The following is an 18,842-nucleotide window of genomic DNA, read 5'->3' on the forward strand; positions in this document are numbered from 1 at the left end:
GAAAGGTAGGTGGAATGTGTGTCTTAAGATTGATTTAGCTTCCGTATGAGGCATTTTTATTCCATCACTACTGTAAAGCTAGTAATACTGAGCTCCTCATAGCAGTGCTGGCCTTAAACTGGACATCAGAAGAGAAGCATCTCAGAATGAAAACTGAACCACAGACTGTAGAAGAATGGCATTCTCCTTCATACAACAAGGAGGACATGGAGACCACAAGTGTGAGAGCAATCTGCCTTAGATTAATTCTAAAGTTGAGAGGTAGAGAGCAAGAGAGAAATAGTAACACCTGAAGCTAAGCAGAGTACCTGCCTGCTCAGCAGTGCAGCTGTTTGAGCTCTCAAAATTGCTGCCACTGCATGAAAAGCAATGAACACTCCATCCCTGCTCTTAGCTCTCGTCTTACCAGCATATGGTCCACTGGCACAGAATTTCTTCTGGACTAACTTCAACACTTTGTCCTCTTCTTGCTAAAAAATGGAAAATTAATACTATAGTAGCATTAACCAATTTCAAAAGAGTCAACACAAAACAACATTTCCATGAAGACGGAAGCTGAGCAAACAGCACTATTAGAAGGCAATATTAAAGCATCCTATAAAGTCACACTAGAGTTGCAACTTACTTTAATATTCATAGAATTTAAGACGGGAATTATCAGAACATCTTGTCTCAGCTTCTGCATATCAAAGTTTATTCATGTCCACTCTGTTAAACCTGGGATAATTTGTGCTTTCCTTCAAAAAGGGAAGCTACCTCAAGAATTCTTTCTAATGCATTAATCACTCCTACTATTAAAACCTACATGTCCTACTTCTTGTTTGAATTTGTCATCTGGTTTCAGCTTCCAGCCACTGATTCTCATTCTCCCTGCAATCTTGTAGAATAAGCATAACCAGCTGGAGTGAGAAGCAAAATGTCTGGTAAGGGGAGCTAAATCAGATATTGCCCACCCACTCCCCACCCCATTTCACATACACAGGGCAAACAGGCTATGTCAGCAAACGCCAAGCACATGATCTGCAGCACCTGTGCATAAATTGCATATCACTTTGCACTAGGTTCCTCAAGTGAACTGCACTTCCCTTCCTTCAGGAACAGATTTGTCACTAAACAAAGCAATTCACCATACTGCATCCTGATCAAAGAGATTAAGTGATTGGATGCTAATAAATTTGATCTAAAACACAGTTACAGGCAGAATCTTTGTTTTTTCAGCACTTTGGATCAAAGTTATTATGTATGGAGAATTACACAATTTACCTGTTCAGCTTCCACATAAATAAGGGGAAATCCCATTTGTTTGGTCCATGTATTCATCACAGCAGCAATAGGTTTACCACTGGCTTTTTCCAGGCTTTCCCAGAGATCCTCTGCAGAAGAAAAGTCAGATTGAAGACTCTCAGAGTACTGCTACTTCAGATGCTATTTAAAACGCTATACAGGTACTGGAGGGTGGGGGGTTGTATTATTACCCCAGTTTGCCCTGCAAGTTCTTTTTTTTTTTTCTTAAATAAAATTGTAACAGATGATTCACACACACAAAAAAGGAAATAGTTTAACTATTCATGGGGAGTAAAAAAGCTTCATTACAACTTATAAAACAAAAACAACAAAAAATTCACAATACACATTGTGATAAAGTATACAACAAATGATCATTAAATATTCGAAACGGTAAACAGAAGCATCTTTTCCATATGTTTTTCAGATATTATGCCAAGACTCATCAGTATAAAGCAGTCCATGTGGTCGGTTAAGAGCATGATGTTCCACTTCCACATTTATATCTGATACACAAAAAAGGACCATATAAAGAAAGTGCTGTAAGATGTTAGACAAGACTTTGAACTGTTTAATCACACATAATCAATTCCGCAAAAGAAAGCTTGCAAAAGGCTTATAGGCAATCAACATACTATTTCTAATTTAGATTATTGCACAGACAGGTTATTAACGGCAAATGCAGCCTCTTCAGATTACCTCAGCCAAATACTCCTGAGTTAGAGAACCTCTAGAGGATGCTGAATTCTTGCTGTGCTGAGGACACACTGTACAAAAACTAGAAACAAGCCTATTATTTCCTTGTATTTCAGTGATCTCAGTTGGAAAAATAGCTATTTAAGAATCTATCACTTTAGCACTAACTTTTTTTTCCTCCAGAAATTATTTTTCTTAAGCATATAATAATCAGTTACCTGTAGCTGCATTCTTCTGCTGGAACTTGGTTAAATATAAATTCATTCCTTTCCGAAAGTCCTGGGAACATACAATTGAATATGTAAGGGCACCAGAATGGAGGCTCTTGCTGTACTCCCTCTGCAATGCACTTATATTCAAGACCCAGCCAAAGAATCCTAGGATGAGTAACTCCCTCCTGAACTGTGCTACTAGACAGACTAGCTTACAACATTTTTGTTAGCCAGCTTTTAGTATTTAAATAGTTATATTTGCGTATTTTCCCACTTATCTTATTTCTCCTTTGTAAGTTTAAATACAGCCCAAAACAAAGTGGAAAAAAGTTTTCAAAACACAAATTATGCAGTATTTAAAACAGATGTTTGTAACTGTTAAAAGATTTGACAATCTACATTAAGCTTTTTAACAACAATCTTTTTACCTCATCACCAATGTAGTCATGTAGCATTCGGATTACAGATGCTCCCTTGCTGTAAGAAATAGCATCAAATATTTCATCTACTTCAGCTGGATGGCCAACACTAACCTGTGGTAAACAGGATAATTTATAGTGAGGACAATTTTAACTGCTATAAGATTTTGATATTGCTCGTTCTGTTGTTTAAGGAGCTGACTTTTCTCACTTAGAAAGGTGCATGCATCACCACCAACAACTTGTCTTAGTGGAGTCTCTCTGCCCCCAGTCAATGACATATGGCTAGATTAGGATTGGTCTATATGTTAAACATACTTTAACTTAGCTTTTGATATTTAAGCAAATAGACCTGGGGATCTTGCTTCAGTCCTTTGGTTCAATGCTTACCCAAAAGCAGAAAACATAGCGGAAGTTGTTTAATCCTGGGACAGTGAGGAATGTATATTCAGGAACTGCATTCAATGAGTAACAGCTATTCTAAAATGACCTAGACCTGCCTGTTGTACAAAGCAGGGTCATTTCCCAACATCTATTACATCAAGCATTTCCTTAGACATCTGAGAACTCGCCTGTGCTATCTTTATGAATTACAGGGGAGTTTTCTTCCAGCACAGCTCTCAAAGTCACTGTAACTGAGCTCACTGCTGCTTTCTCTTCATCACTGTGGACTACTGCCTTGTTCCCAAAACAGCGAGCTCAGCTGGACCCTGCTTATTTCAAGACTGCCTGTATCACACTCCCAATTCTGGGAGTACAATACACAAACATCTAAGGTGGCCTCAGATGGAAACTAGCACAAGCTCGGCAAAATTTGGTAGCTTGGGCTCTGGGCTATGCTGCACTAAGTGGTAGCTAGCGCTGTAGCATGCGTCTGTTTTATATTGTCAAGCACTGGAATAAGTCAGTAGCTACTTTACTGTGCTCAAAGGTCAGAAAACTACCCACTTTGATCAGAAACCAAAACAAAACACAAGTAATAATGGGTTTTGATCACGACTTTGCCATTTTAAGTCAGTAGAGCAGAAAAACTGCAGCAGCAGCCATGACCAAACCCTCAAACCTCATCTCTTAAATCCTGATTTTAGCAGAGGAAAATTCAGAGCGTAAATGCAATCTTCTATTTTCCTCTGCATTATGAATGACTGCACAGTTCCCCTTTTTCCGTAACAGGAAAAAAGCTCACATCCAGCTGAAAAGAACAAAGGAAGACAACCAATAACTGAAAAACAGAACTTACTTCAATAGGATGACTGTTGTCTAAGGCATCAAGCTCTTGAGCTCGTGTGTAATCAGCAGAAACAAACTGAGTCCAGATATCATACTCTGGAAAACAGTGATCTACACATAGGTACTCAATCCAGGAGGCAAATCCTTCATTCAGCCAGAGATGGGTCCACCATTCCTGGAAAGATTTAAGCACACAATGAAAAACAAAAATCCAAAAGTTATATTCAATCAATAAGCAGCTTGCTGATCATGAATCAGAGACTGGTTGATCAAGAATCAGAGAGACAAGTAACACTTCCGTAAGCACAAATTCCTCTCTATAAAGAGGTCAGCAGCCCAAGAAGAATAATCAACACACTGTAACTATATTCCTCTCTGTCTTTTAACAGTTTAAGGACAGAAATAGCTCTACTACAGAGTGGTCTAGGTAACAACAGCTCGTTTGGCAAAGGGTGCTTTCAGAAACTGCATGGAGAACTGCATCAGGTATAAATGAAATTCCCAGAGACTAGACTAGAGGTCAGAGCAGAGCCACTGATGGAATTCATGACTGCTAAGAATGTTATCTAGATTACGGAGAAGTCAGTGACATGCAAGGCCACAGTTCAGTAAAGTAGCAGAACTGTGGGCAACCCGCACATTGCCAATATCTTTTTCAAACTGATTAACAGCAGCTGCAGAAGAGGGTTTGGTTTGTTTTTTGTTTTTTGGGGTTTTTTCTTTTTTTGGTTAAAGAGCATGCATAAATACAGTGAAAAATCTGGAATTTGAAGTTTTCTAGACCATGAAAACCTGGAATCTAGTAAACAGTTAAAGGTTGTTTCATATACACCAGCCAAAGATGGGCTTTGTTTTTTTTTTAAGCTAAGAATGTTGCACTGACATTTTAAAATTCTTCCCTTTGTTTCTAATATTTAACTGAAGTAAGAGAGATAAGGAAACCAGCTATAGATAGTGAGGGAAAAAACCCACCCTTTTCCATAACTGTAGTTAGTTACTACTCTTTAAAAGTAAATAGGGCAGTTAATCCAGGAGAGTGTGATTATGATGATATGGACCCTTAAGTAAAAGCAACTGAACAGGATGCAGTCAATCCAGCAAGCAGTTCTACAAAGCACTACTGCTTCTATTATGAATGAAACATTTACCACAGGGAGGGTGGAATTTCAGTAGGGAAAGCTGTTACTGAAACTCTACACAGATAAGTCTAGCTTTATTTTTAGAGTGGAGTCTATCCAATTTTCTTCCACATTTCTGATTACATCTGTTTCCAAGACAAGATTCCAATACATAAATGAAAAGATTGTTGCCAAAGGATTAATGCAACCATGAAGTAGATTCTTGAGCAATTAGGTTGGACTTCTAAATCTTCTCCCTCATCCCACTAGCAACCTAATTGCTCAAGAATCTATTACTTTCCACAGAACCAGTTTGATTTCATTTATCTTTGTTGCAGAAGAACTGGTATATTATGCTATCCAATAGGATCTGCTAGTGGCAAATTAAGCCAGTGATGCTACTGAGGCTTCCTGATGTGATGTATGCACCTCAGATTATATAGAAAAAACTGACCTGGAAATACAAGAGGTAAAGTTTGAATCACTTTTCACAGATGTATCAGAGAGCATAAGAAAATAACCAAAGAGAAAAGTTTCCTAAAGAAAAGGAAGTTTTTGGAAGACCTAGTACTCCAAAAGAAAAATAAGAAGCTAATTCAGTATAAATTTTAGAAATTCTTGTAAACAACACTATCTTAAGCTTACTGCATAAGTTCTAAAACAATAGTCAGAAGGACCACAAATGGTTCATGGATCACTAGTGGCCCCCAAGGTGCTTGCTGGTGACCTACAAAGTTGTCTAGTCCTATGATTCTGGCTCTCCTTGCTCCCAGCTGCTCAACTGCATTAAAAGCTAAAAATATATTATTTTAATATTACTTTTCCATGTAAATATTGTGTTGCTCTCACATGGATGTGGAAGTTACCTGTGTTATCACAAACGAGAAGAGACATAGCCAACTAGATTTTAAGTTGCACAGCACTGTGGAAGAGTTTGAGAACTTCTGCTTAGTGATTTAGTTAATGTTTACACTGGGGATTCTCTTCCATCTACACACATTCCATTTAAGCAGCCTGAAAGCCAGAGCAGCAACGATTTTCTGGGTCCTGAGGCCATGCTCTTTTTACCAAACACAGTGGTTTCTAACAATATAAAAAACTTCCTAGCCTGTGAAATATTTGGGTTCAGGTGTTTGTTTGCAGAACTTGAGGAGAAGGAATGTCAGATCTAATTAAGTGAGTAAGCTGAAACTATTTGTCAAGACCAGAAGCTTTGAAAGATGTGGGTTTCAGATTTTAGCACTAGATGGGACTTATTTACAGATTTCAGTCTTTCTGCCTCATATAACGCTTCTATTCTTACCAAAATGCCTTAAACATCAAACCACTCAGACACCTGGCTCCCCATATATCCAAAATAATTCATATGAGTTACTACAATGCAACTTTTCAACTATTGCACCACAATAATTTGCAATGCTGAGTTGATACTGATATGCCTGCTTGGTATGAAAACCTGATGAGTGAATTATCCCTACATGAAAGGAAAATGGTGGTTTATTGCTTCTAAGTAATCTGACTGGCCAAAATCATTTCCACAGAACACCTGCTCAGCTGTAACTAGGACTATATTCAAACAAAGTGAACATTGTTTCACACAGAAAAGATCGAGAAATACTTTTAAAGAACACACTAGTAAAGAAGAAAGTGCTAATAAGGTATTATTAAAGATTTTTTAAAATATTTTTAAAGTTAGCAGGCCTGTTACCAAAGGGACACTTAGAAAAGCAACACAGTATCTAAAGTACATGTCAAAGAAAAATAGAAGAAATACTTGTAACTGTTAGATACCATGGTCACGAGGTTTCCAAACCACTGATGAGCAAGTTCATGTCCTACAACCAGAGCTACCCACTGGCGAGATGAAGAACAGGAATTTTTGGGGTCAATGAGCAATGCGGTCTCCCTGTATTTAAGAGAGAAAGAGAATTCAACTGAATGTTACATGCCTAGGGAAAAACAAAACAAAACAACAAAAAAAGTCAAAAGTAGGTTACATTACCTAAGCAAGCTAAAAAGTGATCAGTACAACAGAAAAAAACCCCTAAAAACCCAAAAGCTATTTCAGTTTGCAGGTTATATTGTTTTGGCAAGTTCCACAGCTGTTGGAATGCTTTGGAGCAACAATTCCTTATGGCATGCAAGAAGACAAGTGCAAAAACCCAGGCAGGAACAAGAAAGTTTATCCTGTATTTATAAAATAGCTCACCTACATAATCTAGGAAGAAGGGAAGGGAGGGGGGCGCAATCTCACCTTAACTGTAACTCCCTTTGCACTGCATGGTATATGCACAGCAAGTCTTCTCTCCCTCCCTCATCCCAGAAGAGATCTCAATTCTTCCAAGCGCACAATCAGCCTTGTTACACTTGCCACTGCAGACACACAGGATTCTCCACCCGAGGCATACACACACGCAGACACACACGGGCCCGCGCTCTCTAGGTTAGGCACACAGCTTTCAGCTATAAACACCCGTCATGATCAGGATTTGGGTCAGTCAGAAAGGACTTCTGGATTCCTGCAACTTGAAGGGGGGGGGGGGGGGGGGGGCATCTCGAAATATAGATGGCACCTGCATATTATGCCAACCTTCTGTCCCCAAAGGGATAAAGCAAGCGTGCCAAACTGAGCGTAAGGGAAGAATGCAACACTAAAATTAAGAAAGGCTTCCAAAAAGTCTACTCATCCAGGACAAATATTTTTTTCCACAGGGAGTAAAATATCAGATTTCATCAGAATTGCAATAAGCAAACAAGTAGATTTTAAGCCTGGGCTCAGATTTCCATTACGATTTTTAAAAGCCAAATTAAAAGTCTAGCAGAATAAATTCAAACGATTTCAGGATTTAAGTCCAAAGCTTGTAAGTCCAATGTTATACAAAACGGAGAAAGATCATTCTAACAATGAGGACAGAAAATATAAGAGTATCAAGCAAAGGTACAAAAGCTTGATCAGATTAACAAAAAACTGAAAAGGAAGGCAAGTTAATATTTTTGAACTACTCAAACCCACATGGTTATACTGTGGTTGCCGAAATTTACCAACTTGCCTACAACATAAAACAAGAAAACCTTTAAGCTGTGTCAGTAAGTATGTAACTTTTATGGGGGGAAAAAAAAGCAGCCAAGAAAGTTCTCTTGTAGAACAGGCAGTGCTGCCAGACACTTAAAAATCTCACACCCTTGGACAGTAGTCGTAATAGCTCATTCTTGCCTTCCTAAGGTTTGTACAATAACGCACGCTGCTGCAGAAGTCAAAATTAACCAAACTGAAGCTAGAGTTGAAGGTATTTACTCAGTCTTATTTGGGTTAATACCCAATCATTACAGCTTCCTCAAACTAATTCAATTACTTCCAAAAATTAGTGAACAAAGAGGGGGAAAGACAGTATTTTAACAGCATACCTATAAGTAACAAGGCCCCAGTTCTCCATGGCACCTTTATAAAATAAATACAAAGGTTTATTGATATTGATACACACCTCTTCCTAAATGTTTAAAATTCAAATAAAACACAGTTCATCAATAAAGTGAGTTACTTTACCAGCAGCAAAGTCTGCAATAGCTATGAGATCAATTTTAGGAAGAGGGTAAGGAACATTGAAGTAGTCCTTATAAAAAGGCAGAGTTTTAGCAGCAACCTGTAAGAGAGAAAAGGAGAAATCTAGTAAATATTATGTTAACTTCGAGCAATAGGCGAAACTTGGGAGTTTCTTCATGGCTCAAATTAGCCTAAGAAATCACTATAGACAGGCTTTGTTCCAGAAACTGCACTGCCAGGTTCCAGGGTGCCAGACTACAGGACCCCCATGCTCACGCCCCCCACCCCATCCCCTTTTCCTCCCAGGCTGTAGCCTACCCTTCAGCACTTTTCATTGTCCTTGGACAAGAGCATACATCATCAAATCACAACAACTGAATTAAAATATATGTTTTTGTCACTACATACTTGTAATTTGTCCACATTTTTTTCTGTTTAATATCAAGCCTTCTCTCCCCAAGTTACTAAAGCGAAAAACCCACCTTCATAAGCTTTGCACTGATTTACACGACTGAACCCAGAGATGCGTTCAGCCTGTCAGACTTCTACAGCAATAGTGAAATCACTCTAAGCACATTTACCTCTAAAGCAAACTTTCCTTGTTCTGCTTTGCCCACAGGGGTGTAAACACGCACTAAGACACCATCAAGCGACCTGGTCTCTACAAAGTCATATTCTCCCACCACGAATGCTACAAGATACGTCGACATTACAGGGGTGCGAGCAAACTTCACTTCCACTAGATTTTCATCATCTGGGTATGGCTTCCGGTCAATGACATTCTTTCAACATGAAAGGAAATTAGTTAGTTTCATGGAAGTGAAACTGTATTACACAATACAATTGACTAAATATTCCATCATTAGCAGTCACGCATCTCAAACGAAGTAACTTCTTGTACAATTCTAAAATACTGACCATATTATAGCTCCCTCCCTAACTAAAAAAAAGACCCATCACATATGGCAGCGTACTTCTATAACATAAACATTATATTCCATTACTGTAAAGGTTGCTGAATAAGTTTGCTATCAGCTGCTATCCTCCAAAGAGATGACTACCCAGTTCCCAATGTGGCACCAGACTTTCATTTAAATTCTGAAACAAAAAGTGTAACCATTTGATCATTGGGCAAGACTAACCTTTACTGCTAACTATGCAAGTTAAAGTTACTGGAATAAGAATCTATTGTAAAATTGACTGTTGTTCTCTAGCAATATCTTCTAAAAATATTTGTACCATATTTAAAATGGGAACCTGAAAATGCTACTTTGTATTTGTGACAGAGGTACTACTACTTGCACATTTTACCCCAGCTCTGGTCAGAAATTCTCTAGGGTAGAAATCATGCTTATTTATCTCAAGCGCTATGTCTGCTTATATAGCTAGAACAGCTATATAAACAAGCAGAGGCTTATTTTTTTCAGTCATTCTTAATCAAGCAGCACGTGGCATGACATATGCTAAGCCTTTTTTTTTTTTTTTTTTTTTTTTAAACAAACAACGCTCTGTGGTCTGTACAGCCTGTTTAGGTTTGATGCTAGAATCTGACACCGCAATATTGTTCCTAAAAAAAGTTCTCTCAATTTAGAACTGCTGAGTAATAGGTAGCAATATAGTCTATATTCCTAATTCTGTCTGTGACTAAAACACATTAACTTTCAAATAAAACTGTAATAAAGCCAGACTATTATTTAAAACTATTACTGTTTTATTTAAAACACAGTTTACTTACCATATTTGACAAAGCTACTCTGTCTTTAGGGACCACCAATGAAATATCAAATGTTGCCTTGATGGCAGGTTCATCCCAGCAAGGGAAAGCTCTGCGAGCATCAGTAGCCTTAAGGAAATAATAGCATTAATCAAGTAAATCTTTCAGAAGAGGCTGTTGCAATAAAACAGACACAAATTCACTATATCCTACAGTCAAGAAGTTGGGTGAATTATAGCTAGTCACTGATATGAGGAGTCTCCTCATTCATATTCCTTGATCCCTAAATTAGAGCATTTAATTCCTACTGTGATAGCTTACTTCACTCTGTTTAAAAAAAAAAAAACAAAACCACAGCTGAAAAGCACTCTGTGCTCTGATGGAATTCTACAGTCTGAGCAAATTTTAGCAGAGTCATGACAGGAGCAAAGCTCAGTCATGTGAAAGCAGAGAGGGCACCCAGGCGTTCATAGACAGTACACACAAGACCACCTATTTATATTCCGTCACTGAACTGCAGGCAAGATATGTTCTATTTGTACTAGGTAAGCACTCCATGTTTTTACGTAACAGGCAGATAACCATGAAATTACAGTATGGTATAAAATTCTGTCAGTATGTCCAGAGCTTACATAATACTTGAGATAATAGCATCCAAAATGTGAGCCAGATACTAAGATACTGAGAGAAAGCCAGAGTACTCTATTGTAAGATTAATATACTTCATAAAGGCAATTGATACAGGTGTATTTGACCACAGCTACATAAAGAGCTGTTTTAAACATTGTAGCTATTGTACATACATGATGCACCACATACAGCCATGATCCTTGGCTGGGGATTTTGCCAGGTCCTGAATTTACTGACCTTCAAGTCACAATGTAAAGACTGCTTTTAGTGTTACCCATACACTTTGGGAGAAGCAGCAAAAAATACGGATTTTTGAAATTTATACAGAGGTTATAAGCTATAGCTAGGAAATCAGGTCTTTGCTTCTTTTAAGAGTAAATCCTACATCAGCAACAACAAAAATATAGCCCATACCTCAAACTGAGTGACAGCAGCATAGCGTGTATCTCCAGTAGGGGTGGTGTATTTACTTCGGTAAAAACCTTTCATTTTATCATTCAGCTCCCCTACAAAGTCTATCTTTAATGTCCCTGTCCCTGAAATGAAAACAGATGGGACACTGTTATTTGCATGTGCCAAACAGAACATTTATTTGGTCTGGACCTTGAGGCCAGGCTACTTAGCTGGCCCACTGCCTTTCTGAAATAACACGTCCTTTTAACCCATCTCAGCCCATCAGTTTTCTGCAAGCCTTCTCCAAACCCTTCAGTGTCCTTATATAAAATACTGCTCCAGAAGAACTAAATGTTGTAAGGAAAGCAGGCAAAACTGGAATCACCAAAGCGTTTTAGCACTTGACTGGTAAAATTCCTGACAGGCTTCTGCAGTATTCATTCTCATCTCCTAAACACATTGCAATAACCCGCAGAGACTTTTTAAGGCAATTGAAAAGTCTGATCCTACAACCCTTACTTTTTGAGTAAAGTTTGCAAAAATATAGGATGGCTATTAAGTAATAATAGCATCCTAAGAAATCTACTAAAGCAGCCAAGGTGGAGCACTGGTTGCATTCTAGCTTCTAAGTCAATTAGTCTCAGGATTTATCCTGCCCTTGATGTCTCTGTGCAAAAGGGGAAACTTGATCTTGATCTGAAAGGCAGCATGCCAATATCCCACAGAATGAAACACTAACATTTTCTCGCCATAGAATCTTTACATTTGTGTTTGTAAAGATGAAACAGAACTGCTTTATTCAATCTGTGGAGCTGAGTTCCAATCTACAAATCCCTCAGAGCAAAAAACTGTAGCACTGTTTCAAATGAATTAGTACATTCACACCTAGGAAAATACTGCAGTAATTCAGATTAGCTCTTTCTCAGTAAGTGGAGAACAGATCATCAGTATCTAACATAAACAGCTTCTGTGCTTAACTCCCAATAGCAGATAAATAATTTGAATTATCTCAAGAGCAAGAAGCAAACAGCGCTATTAATGAAACAACCTTTCCAATTCCATGGCCTAGAGCGAAAGTGATTTTTATCACTTATGTTTCCTACTGATCTTATCAATAATTTTAGTATCAAAGGAACTTTGTAGAAGAGGTTTTGTAAGTCAAGCGAATAATCTGCACTGCCTGTTATAAATATTTCTAGTGCTGTCCATTCATTGGCAAGTCAAATATATAATCAAAATACTTACTGCAAAACCAGAAGTATAGCAACTTTTTATGACACTTAATTGAAATGCATTCTTTGTACTAGCTAAGGGAATTCAATCTTTAAAATACTTCCAGGATTAACTTCAATCCAATTCAGCTAGATAATAGATATTTAAAAGAATCCCATTCTTTCAGTCTTCTGTTGACTTAAAACGGACAGACTCCCTAGGGAGCATGACATTCACAGTTAGTAACTTAAGAGAGGACGGCGCTATCTTCTTCTAGCTTTTCAAAGAGCAAACACCTTAAACACACAGCTGAGCCAAGCTGCATGCATGAAAATACCTCTTACCTTTCTGAAGAGTACTGGGAAAGGAAAGAGTAACCTTTTCATCCTCATTTTGGTAGTTGAACCCTGTGGCATGTACCTCTGAAAGAGACAAAAGAAATTACTTTCTTCAAAATAAGACCCAGAGATGTTTCTTTAATTCATGAGCATTTTGGCGCTTTAAAATGAACTGAATCAGCTGAATGCAACAATAATGCTGTAGTTACTGAACACATTTAATTAAGATTTCAAATAATCCAGAAAAATACAAGTGCAAGCAACCAAAGAAATGCCACTGTCGGAGTTCCAGGTTATATTATACGGCTTCAGACAACTAAATCCACCATATTTACAGAGTACGAGCCACAGACTCAAGACACTTCACACTCCTTCCACCTCTCCCACACACATTGTCCATCAGAGTGCTGCACTCACGTGCCTGAGAAGTCTCCTGCTGTGGAGAATAATGAAAGTTATACTGTTAAATTGTAAACGTGCAGTAAGAACAGTATCTCGTACAACATCAAGAACGTTGGTGACAACTACTACAATCCTGACATATGGTAAAATATCGCACAAAGCTCCCTCAATGTTAAATGCCTACATCAGTGCAGCGGGATTCATGCTAATTATCCCAAAAGAGGATGATTATGATTTAACTAGTTTCCGGATCTCAGTCTGAAAAACACAGTAATGTCCAAAGCAAGGTGTTTTTCTTTGGTTTTCACCACAAAGATCAATGTTGATTTTAATTAAACATTGTCTTCAGAAGAAGGGACCTATCTCAGAGTTTATACATCATTCAACAAGGGCATCCAAATTCAATTGGAATATTAAGCACGATGGCATTTGCACAGCATTTGGATCTATTTGTAGATGCAAACATCTGAACTATGAGGCCAAGCCGGATAGATTGGGGAGAGGCGGGGGGAGGGGGAAATCAGAACAGGGGAATTAAGCTGTCCTGCAGCCTAGAGCTAGCAGAGCTAAGAGAACACCTCGTGAGGCTTGCTCCTTCCTAATTCATCAAATGGTACTCACTGCATCTGAAGTGACCCGTATCTATGCTTCTTCAATCAAAAAAACAAACAAACAAGCAAACAAACAAACAAAAAAACAAGCTACACAAGATCTTATTTTGCAAGTTCTATATACTTCACTCTGTACTTATCCATGAAAACACCACAATACTAGCAGTCTTTAAGGAATGCAGATCTGTGCCAAAAGAAAACAGCAACACTACTTCTACCACACATCAGTGTCTTGAGCTAGCAAACTTGGTAAGCCTGTACACAGCAATACATTTTTCTGTGCAGGTAAACTGATGTATTATTCTAGATTTATAAATACAATAAACATCCCACAGTTCAGTATAGCTCTAAAGGATTCAGGAAATGCACAGGCTAGTTTAAAATAATGGCATTCCTAGTATAAGCTGTCCATCCCATCCCACTCACATCACTGAATTCAAAGTGAAAAGACACCTAGGATATTGAAATGTTAGCAAGGGTCAAACGGTCTTCCAGGTTACTTTCCAAATTCACTTAGGAAGACCTATTTAGTAAATAGCTCCAGTTATCTATTGAAATAGATACTAATTTTTAAATGGTCACAGGAAAAAGGACAAAAAACACTGGAAACTGTTGCGGTATGTAGAAGTGAACACCCTAAAAAACCCACACCCCTTTATCAGCTTCTTCATTATGGAGAATTCTGAGTGATAAACCTCGTTTGAAACAATTTAATATTGAAAATTCTCCAGGATCAAGTATCATTACAAGAATCCAAGTATACAATTTCAAAGGCAACCTAAGCACACTCGAATGTCCAGCTCAGTGAAGTTGTTCCATATGTGATAAAATTAACAGCAAACATGTTTTTGTTTTTATAAAATAAAGTGCTACTTATTCTGGAATATTATGATTTCAGCGTTAAGTCACACAGAGTAAATACCAACCTCTGCTCACAGAACATAAATGCAGAAACTCCACGAATGCATTAGACTTAACTACTGGTTTCACAGTACTCTGCTCAGGGTTTAATCAGCATTAACCACTGTAATCGGGTGCATAATGCAAAATTCTCAAATAAAACAATTCTAGCTATAAAAAATACAATACAGAAACAAATTCAAGAGGAAAAAAAGTCTTTATAGAAGCAAGTAGAAGAACTTTAGACTACTAGTTTGTACTAACGAGCTCCAACATTTTAAAGTCTGTATTGTAAGTGGGACGAGACAGACAATTTAAAAAGAATGCATGCATAGGACATTAAAATACAAACATGTGCTGAACAACGCCTTCTAGTCTCTTTCAAAGTTTACCCGGGGAGAAAAGTAAGGGTTTAGGTTTTTCTCTGTGGAATACTGAGGCAGGAAAAGATCCATTACAAGCTGGAGAGGTGTTATTCAGTAGAATGCTAATATGCAACATATTAGTCTGAAAATACAGGCCAAAGCTGGGCTTCCAAGTAACACGCGGGAGTGGAACTGATTGCTGACTGCATCATTCAGAGTCGATGAATTTTGACCCTGGCTATCTTTAGAGTCCAGCAAAAACAAACCTGTTGTTCTAAGATAGCACGTTAGTGACCTCTGTCAAACAGGGAAGGAGGGGCTGAATACCTGTCGGAAATTTATGCTAGTCTGCCTGGAAGGAGTATCACCACTGGACAGCTGCAGATGCTGAGCTGTCAGCTTGTGGGCAGAGGCTGAACAAAAACCTGAGGAACTTCTGATAAAGATCAGTACCAGAATGCAGTCCCTCCCCCCCCCCCCCAAGTATTTTAAAAGAACCACAGCAAACCAGAAACATTTATATCTTTTTGCAACTTCTAATGGAAACAATCTGATAGTCATGAAAAGCAATACCACTTCAGATACATAGTTCTAATCTACTGAAACTGAGAAATACAAAAGAATGCATGTTATGCAGATCTTCTGCCAAATGGTGACAAGGAATATTAGATTCCCCCCTCCTCCTCTCCCAAACATGTCGTCTTCCTAAGTGTATTTAAATTTGGAGCTTCATGATCTTTTTAACCTGTACTAGCAAAGACACAGGTAAACATTGTGAGTACTAGAAAAGTAACCCTTCAGGTTCCCCCTCCTCCCCCTGAAAGTCTAGAAAAGCATGTTAAAACATGCAGAAAGCAACTTTGTTTCACAAAACCTCTCAACCCTAATTTTAGTGTTAGATCCCATCCACCCTAAGGTTAGAAACAACATTTAACCAAGTTACAGTTTAAATAGGCTGGAAGCAACTATTTCATTAGTAATGCTGTGCACTCCCAGTACATACTGATCACAGTCTCCACAAAAGGAGGCCACGAGTCTTGTGATATTTGAGGACCATCTCATTTGCCATGACAACTATCCTCTGATGCAAATTTAAAAGTAATGGCAAAAGTACATCTGGAGCAAAAAAAACAGGTAACTCATTTAAAGCGTCACAAGACACGTACTCATTTATGAGTTGGTGTCCAGAATCATGTGTCTTTGCATGCTCAGCTCTGGAAATTATGTGTAATTCTCAAAGAAGCTGCTTATATAGCCATCCCTAAAACAGTGGCATAAAAATGAGATCAAAGACTCAAAATTTCAACTTTTTTTTTTTAAACTATTCAGTGCTAATAATTTAACCCACAGTAAAAGGACCATGGAAAATGTCAACAATACTTTTTGTAAGAGTTTAGGAGAATTGCTTATAACAAAGATGTAATTGCAGTAAAAGGCTGTCTGAATTCCTAACAGAGTTGAATACAAAAGCTCCTGAAGAGAACAACACAATTTTGGCAGTCTATGAACTTTGGAGAGTTTGGCACTGCAAGGATGTGAGTTAATCACTGGCACATTAGTACAGAGTCTGGACCAAGTAGCATGAGAAAATAAAAAGCTGTTAGTGCTCAATGTCTTTGGAAAAAAATGCATAAAAATAGAATCTAGCAACCCTCCCAAACAGAGCACTACATACCCAATTTTACAATAATATCTTAAAGAAATTACAGCCCTTCTACAGAGCACTTCCTGAAATTGCACAGTAGCCAGATGGATACATCAATTAACGATTCTAATTTCTGTATTACATGCGTATAAACTTGGATCCTAGCCAAAGGTTTAAGCAGCATGTCAAATGTACATGTATTTCAGAGTGAGGACAGAGCCAAGTGCTAACGATGGAGCTATAAGTGTTAGAAGACAAGCTGACTATAAAAGACTTTGTCCTGCACAAGCCACTTTTTCGGGTAGCCACCCTTCTGTGGCATTGAGAAGTCACAAGCAATTAACGCATGGTAGCTTAATGAGCTAGTAGTCTTCAACGGAGCTGCAGTGACTCTGCACCCACCTTATCCTCGCCGTGAAATTGTACTCTAGATACTAAAGTCAGTATTCCACTGGTATTTCCCAGCCACTGGAAACTATCATTTAGATACACTTGGGCCATGTTGCTTAGCTTTTCACAAACAGTAGTAATTTTTTTGTTGCTGTTTCTAAACTGAGGTTCTGTCGTAACCACATGGCTTTAAGCACCAGCATCCAAGCACATCCCTCCACCATGAGAAGGAAGAGACTAAAATAGTGAGTTCTGGCAATCTCTTAAAAAAAAAAAAAAAAAAAAAAAAAAAAAAAAAAACCAACAAAACCAACAAAAATAAAACTTCTACAAGTTGAAATATAAACTAAAAAGTTCACTAAATTATTTCTGCTAAATCAACATCACTATGGCTACTTGTAGTTTTCTATATGAAATTGCCAATTACTGCTTTTTGAGCATCTCAAAATTTAAGAAGCTGCTTTAGACCCCACAGGATCTGAAAAGCTTTCCAAGCTAAACAAAGACAACGCAATTGGCTGATTATGACTTAATGCTTAATTTCACAGCTCCTTAAAAAGAGAGATTCACAGGAAGCTCGAACTACTCAGCGTTCAGCAAGTATGAAACTCAATACCCTAAAATTTAACTTAAGAACCAACTTGTTTGGATATGCCTTCTCAGTTCTTCAGTTAGTTGAGCAAAGCCGGCCACGTTAACAAAGATAGTACAGCTCATGCATACCTAATCACTGAGGCTGCATTATAAACATCTGACTACAAATACCAAAAACTCTAGCTTTTGGAAAAGAAAAACAATTCCTCCTTATGATTAAGGGGGTAGAGGGGGGAGATAAAAACTTTAGCAACAGAAAACTCAGAACCAATGTAACTGATACAAGTAGCAAATTTACAGCCTCCAGTTACAATCACTACAATCATTAGCTTTACAATGAAATTGCAAATTTTTCTACTCAATACTTTTGAGTAATCAATCTCTCCTGCTTCGTTCTTCACTATCACTCAGTTGTGGATTGTGTATCAAAACTTACTTTGGCTTTAAAGGTTCTTAGAGGACCTTCCTTCAGCTTTGTATCAAATATTGGGCAATAATCTGATTTCCTTGCAAATCTGCATTAAAATTCCAGAGACCACATTCTACTACATCCATCTCTAGAAGAATGAATAGGAGGGGAGGGAAAACACAGTCCGCAGTTCCAGTTAAGATTTCTGTTCTTGCACAAGCCACAGTTGAATCTGCTACAAATGCACTAGATACTCAAGAAAAATGGTAATTATTATTAAAAGAATAAATTATTATATTAAGAATATTATAAAAGAATAAAAAAGTCAACAGATCACCTCCATAAACAAAGGGAATGCATCTGTTGAACAAGAAGGTCCCTTTTTCACACAGCTACTTTTCAGAATAGAACTACACTTGAAAGAAGATAAGTGACTGATTATCTCATCTCACATTTAGCAATGTATGCATGAGAAAAATTCTTCCCCACTGAGGTACAGAACTAAAAGAGGTAGCAATTCCTCACCAGAGCCTTTAAAGGAGAAAGCATCATGATCTTATAACTGGTTTTCAAGTATTCTATATATGTAATTTGTAAAAAGGCTTACCTAAGTAACTAAATCCAACTGATCTGATATTTCTGTTGGTTCATAGGACTATATTTTGTGTTCTGTTTTTGAGACTAGTTATACAATTACCATCTAAAAGCAGTGCACAATAGCAGCATTAGTAAGACTGAC

General features: G+C 37.8%; 1 protein-coding gene across 1 annotated transcript in view; it reads right to left on the minus strand.

Annotated features, from left to right (window-relative positions):
• Positions 1-18,842, minus strand: part of NPEPPS (aminopeptidase puromycin sensitive) — a 41,343-nt gene that overhangs the window by 9,993 nt on the left and 12,508 nt on the right. The window contains exons 3-14 of the mRNA XM_064524662.1: positions 12,794-12,871; positions 11,259-11,380; positions 10,236-10,343; positions 9,082-9,282; positions 8,504-8,600; positions 8,365-8,398; positions 6,751-6,865; positions 3,852-4,016; positions 2,621-2,725; positions 2,199-2,259; positions 1,264-1,373; positions 407-470 (exon numbers count right to left, since the gene is read on the minus strand). Of these exons, the coding sequence (XP_064380732.1) occupies positions 407-470; positions 1,264-1,373; positions 2,199-2,259; positions 2,621-2,725; positions 3,852-4,016; positions 6,751-6,865; positions 8,365-8,398; positions 8,504-8,600; positions 9,082-9,282; positions 10,236-10,343; positions 11,259-11,380; positions 12,794-12,871 (1,260 nt within the window). The remainder of the gene's footprint in view (positions 1-406; positions 471-1,263; positions 1,374-2,198; positions 2,260-2,620; positions 2,726-3,851; positions 4,017-6,750; positions 6,866-8,364; positions 8,399-8,503; positions 8,601-9,081; positions 9,283-10,235; positions 10,344-11,258; positions 11,381-12,793; positions 12,872-18,842) is intronic.

Source organism: Dromaius novaehollandiae, chromosome 22 (assembly GCF_036370855.1).
Source record: "Dromaius novaehollandiae isolate bDroNov1 chromosome 22, bDroNov1.hap1, whole genome shotgun sequence".
In the NCBI taxonomy this organism is placed as follows: domain Eukaryota; kingdom Metazoa; phylum Chordata; class Aves; order Casuariiformes; family Dromaiidae; genus Dromaius; species Dromaius novaehollandiae.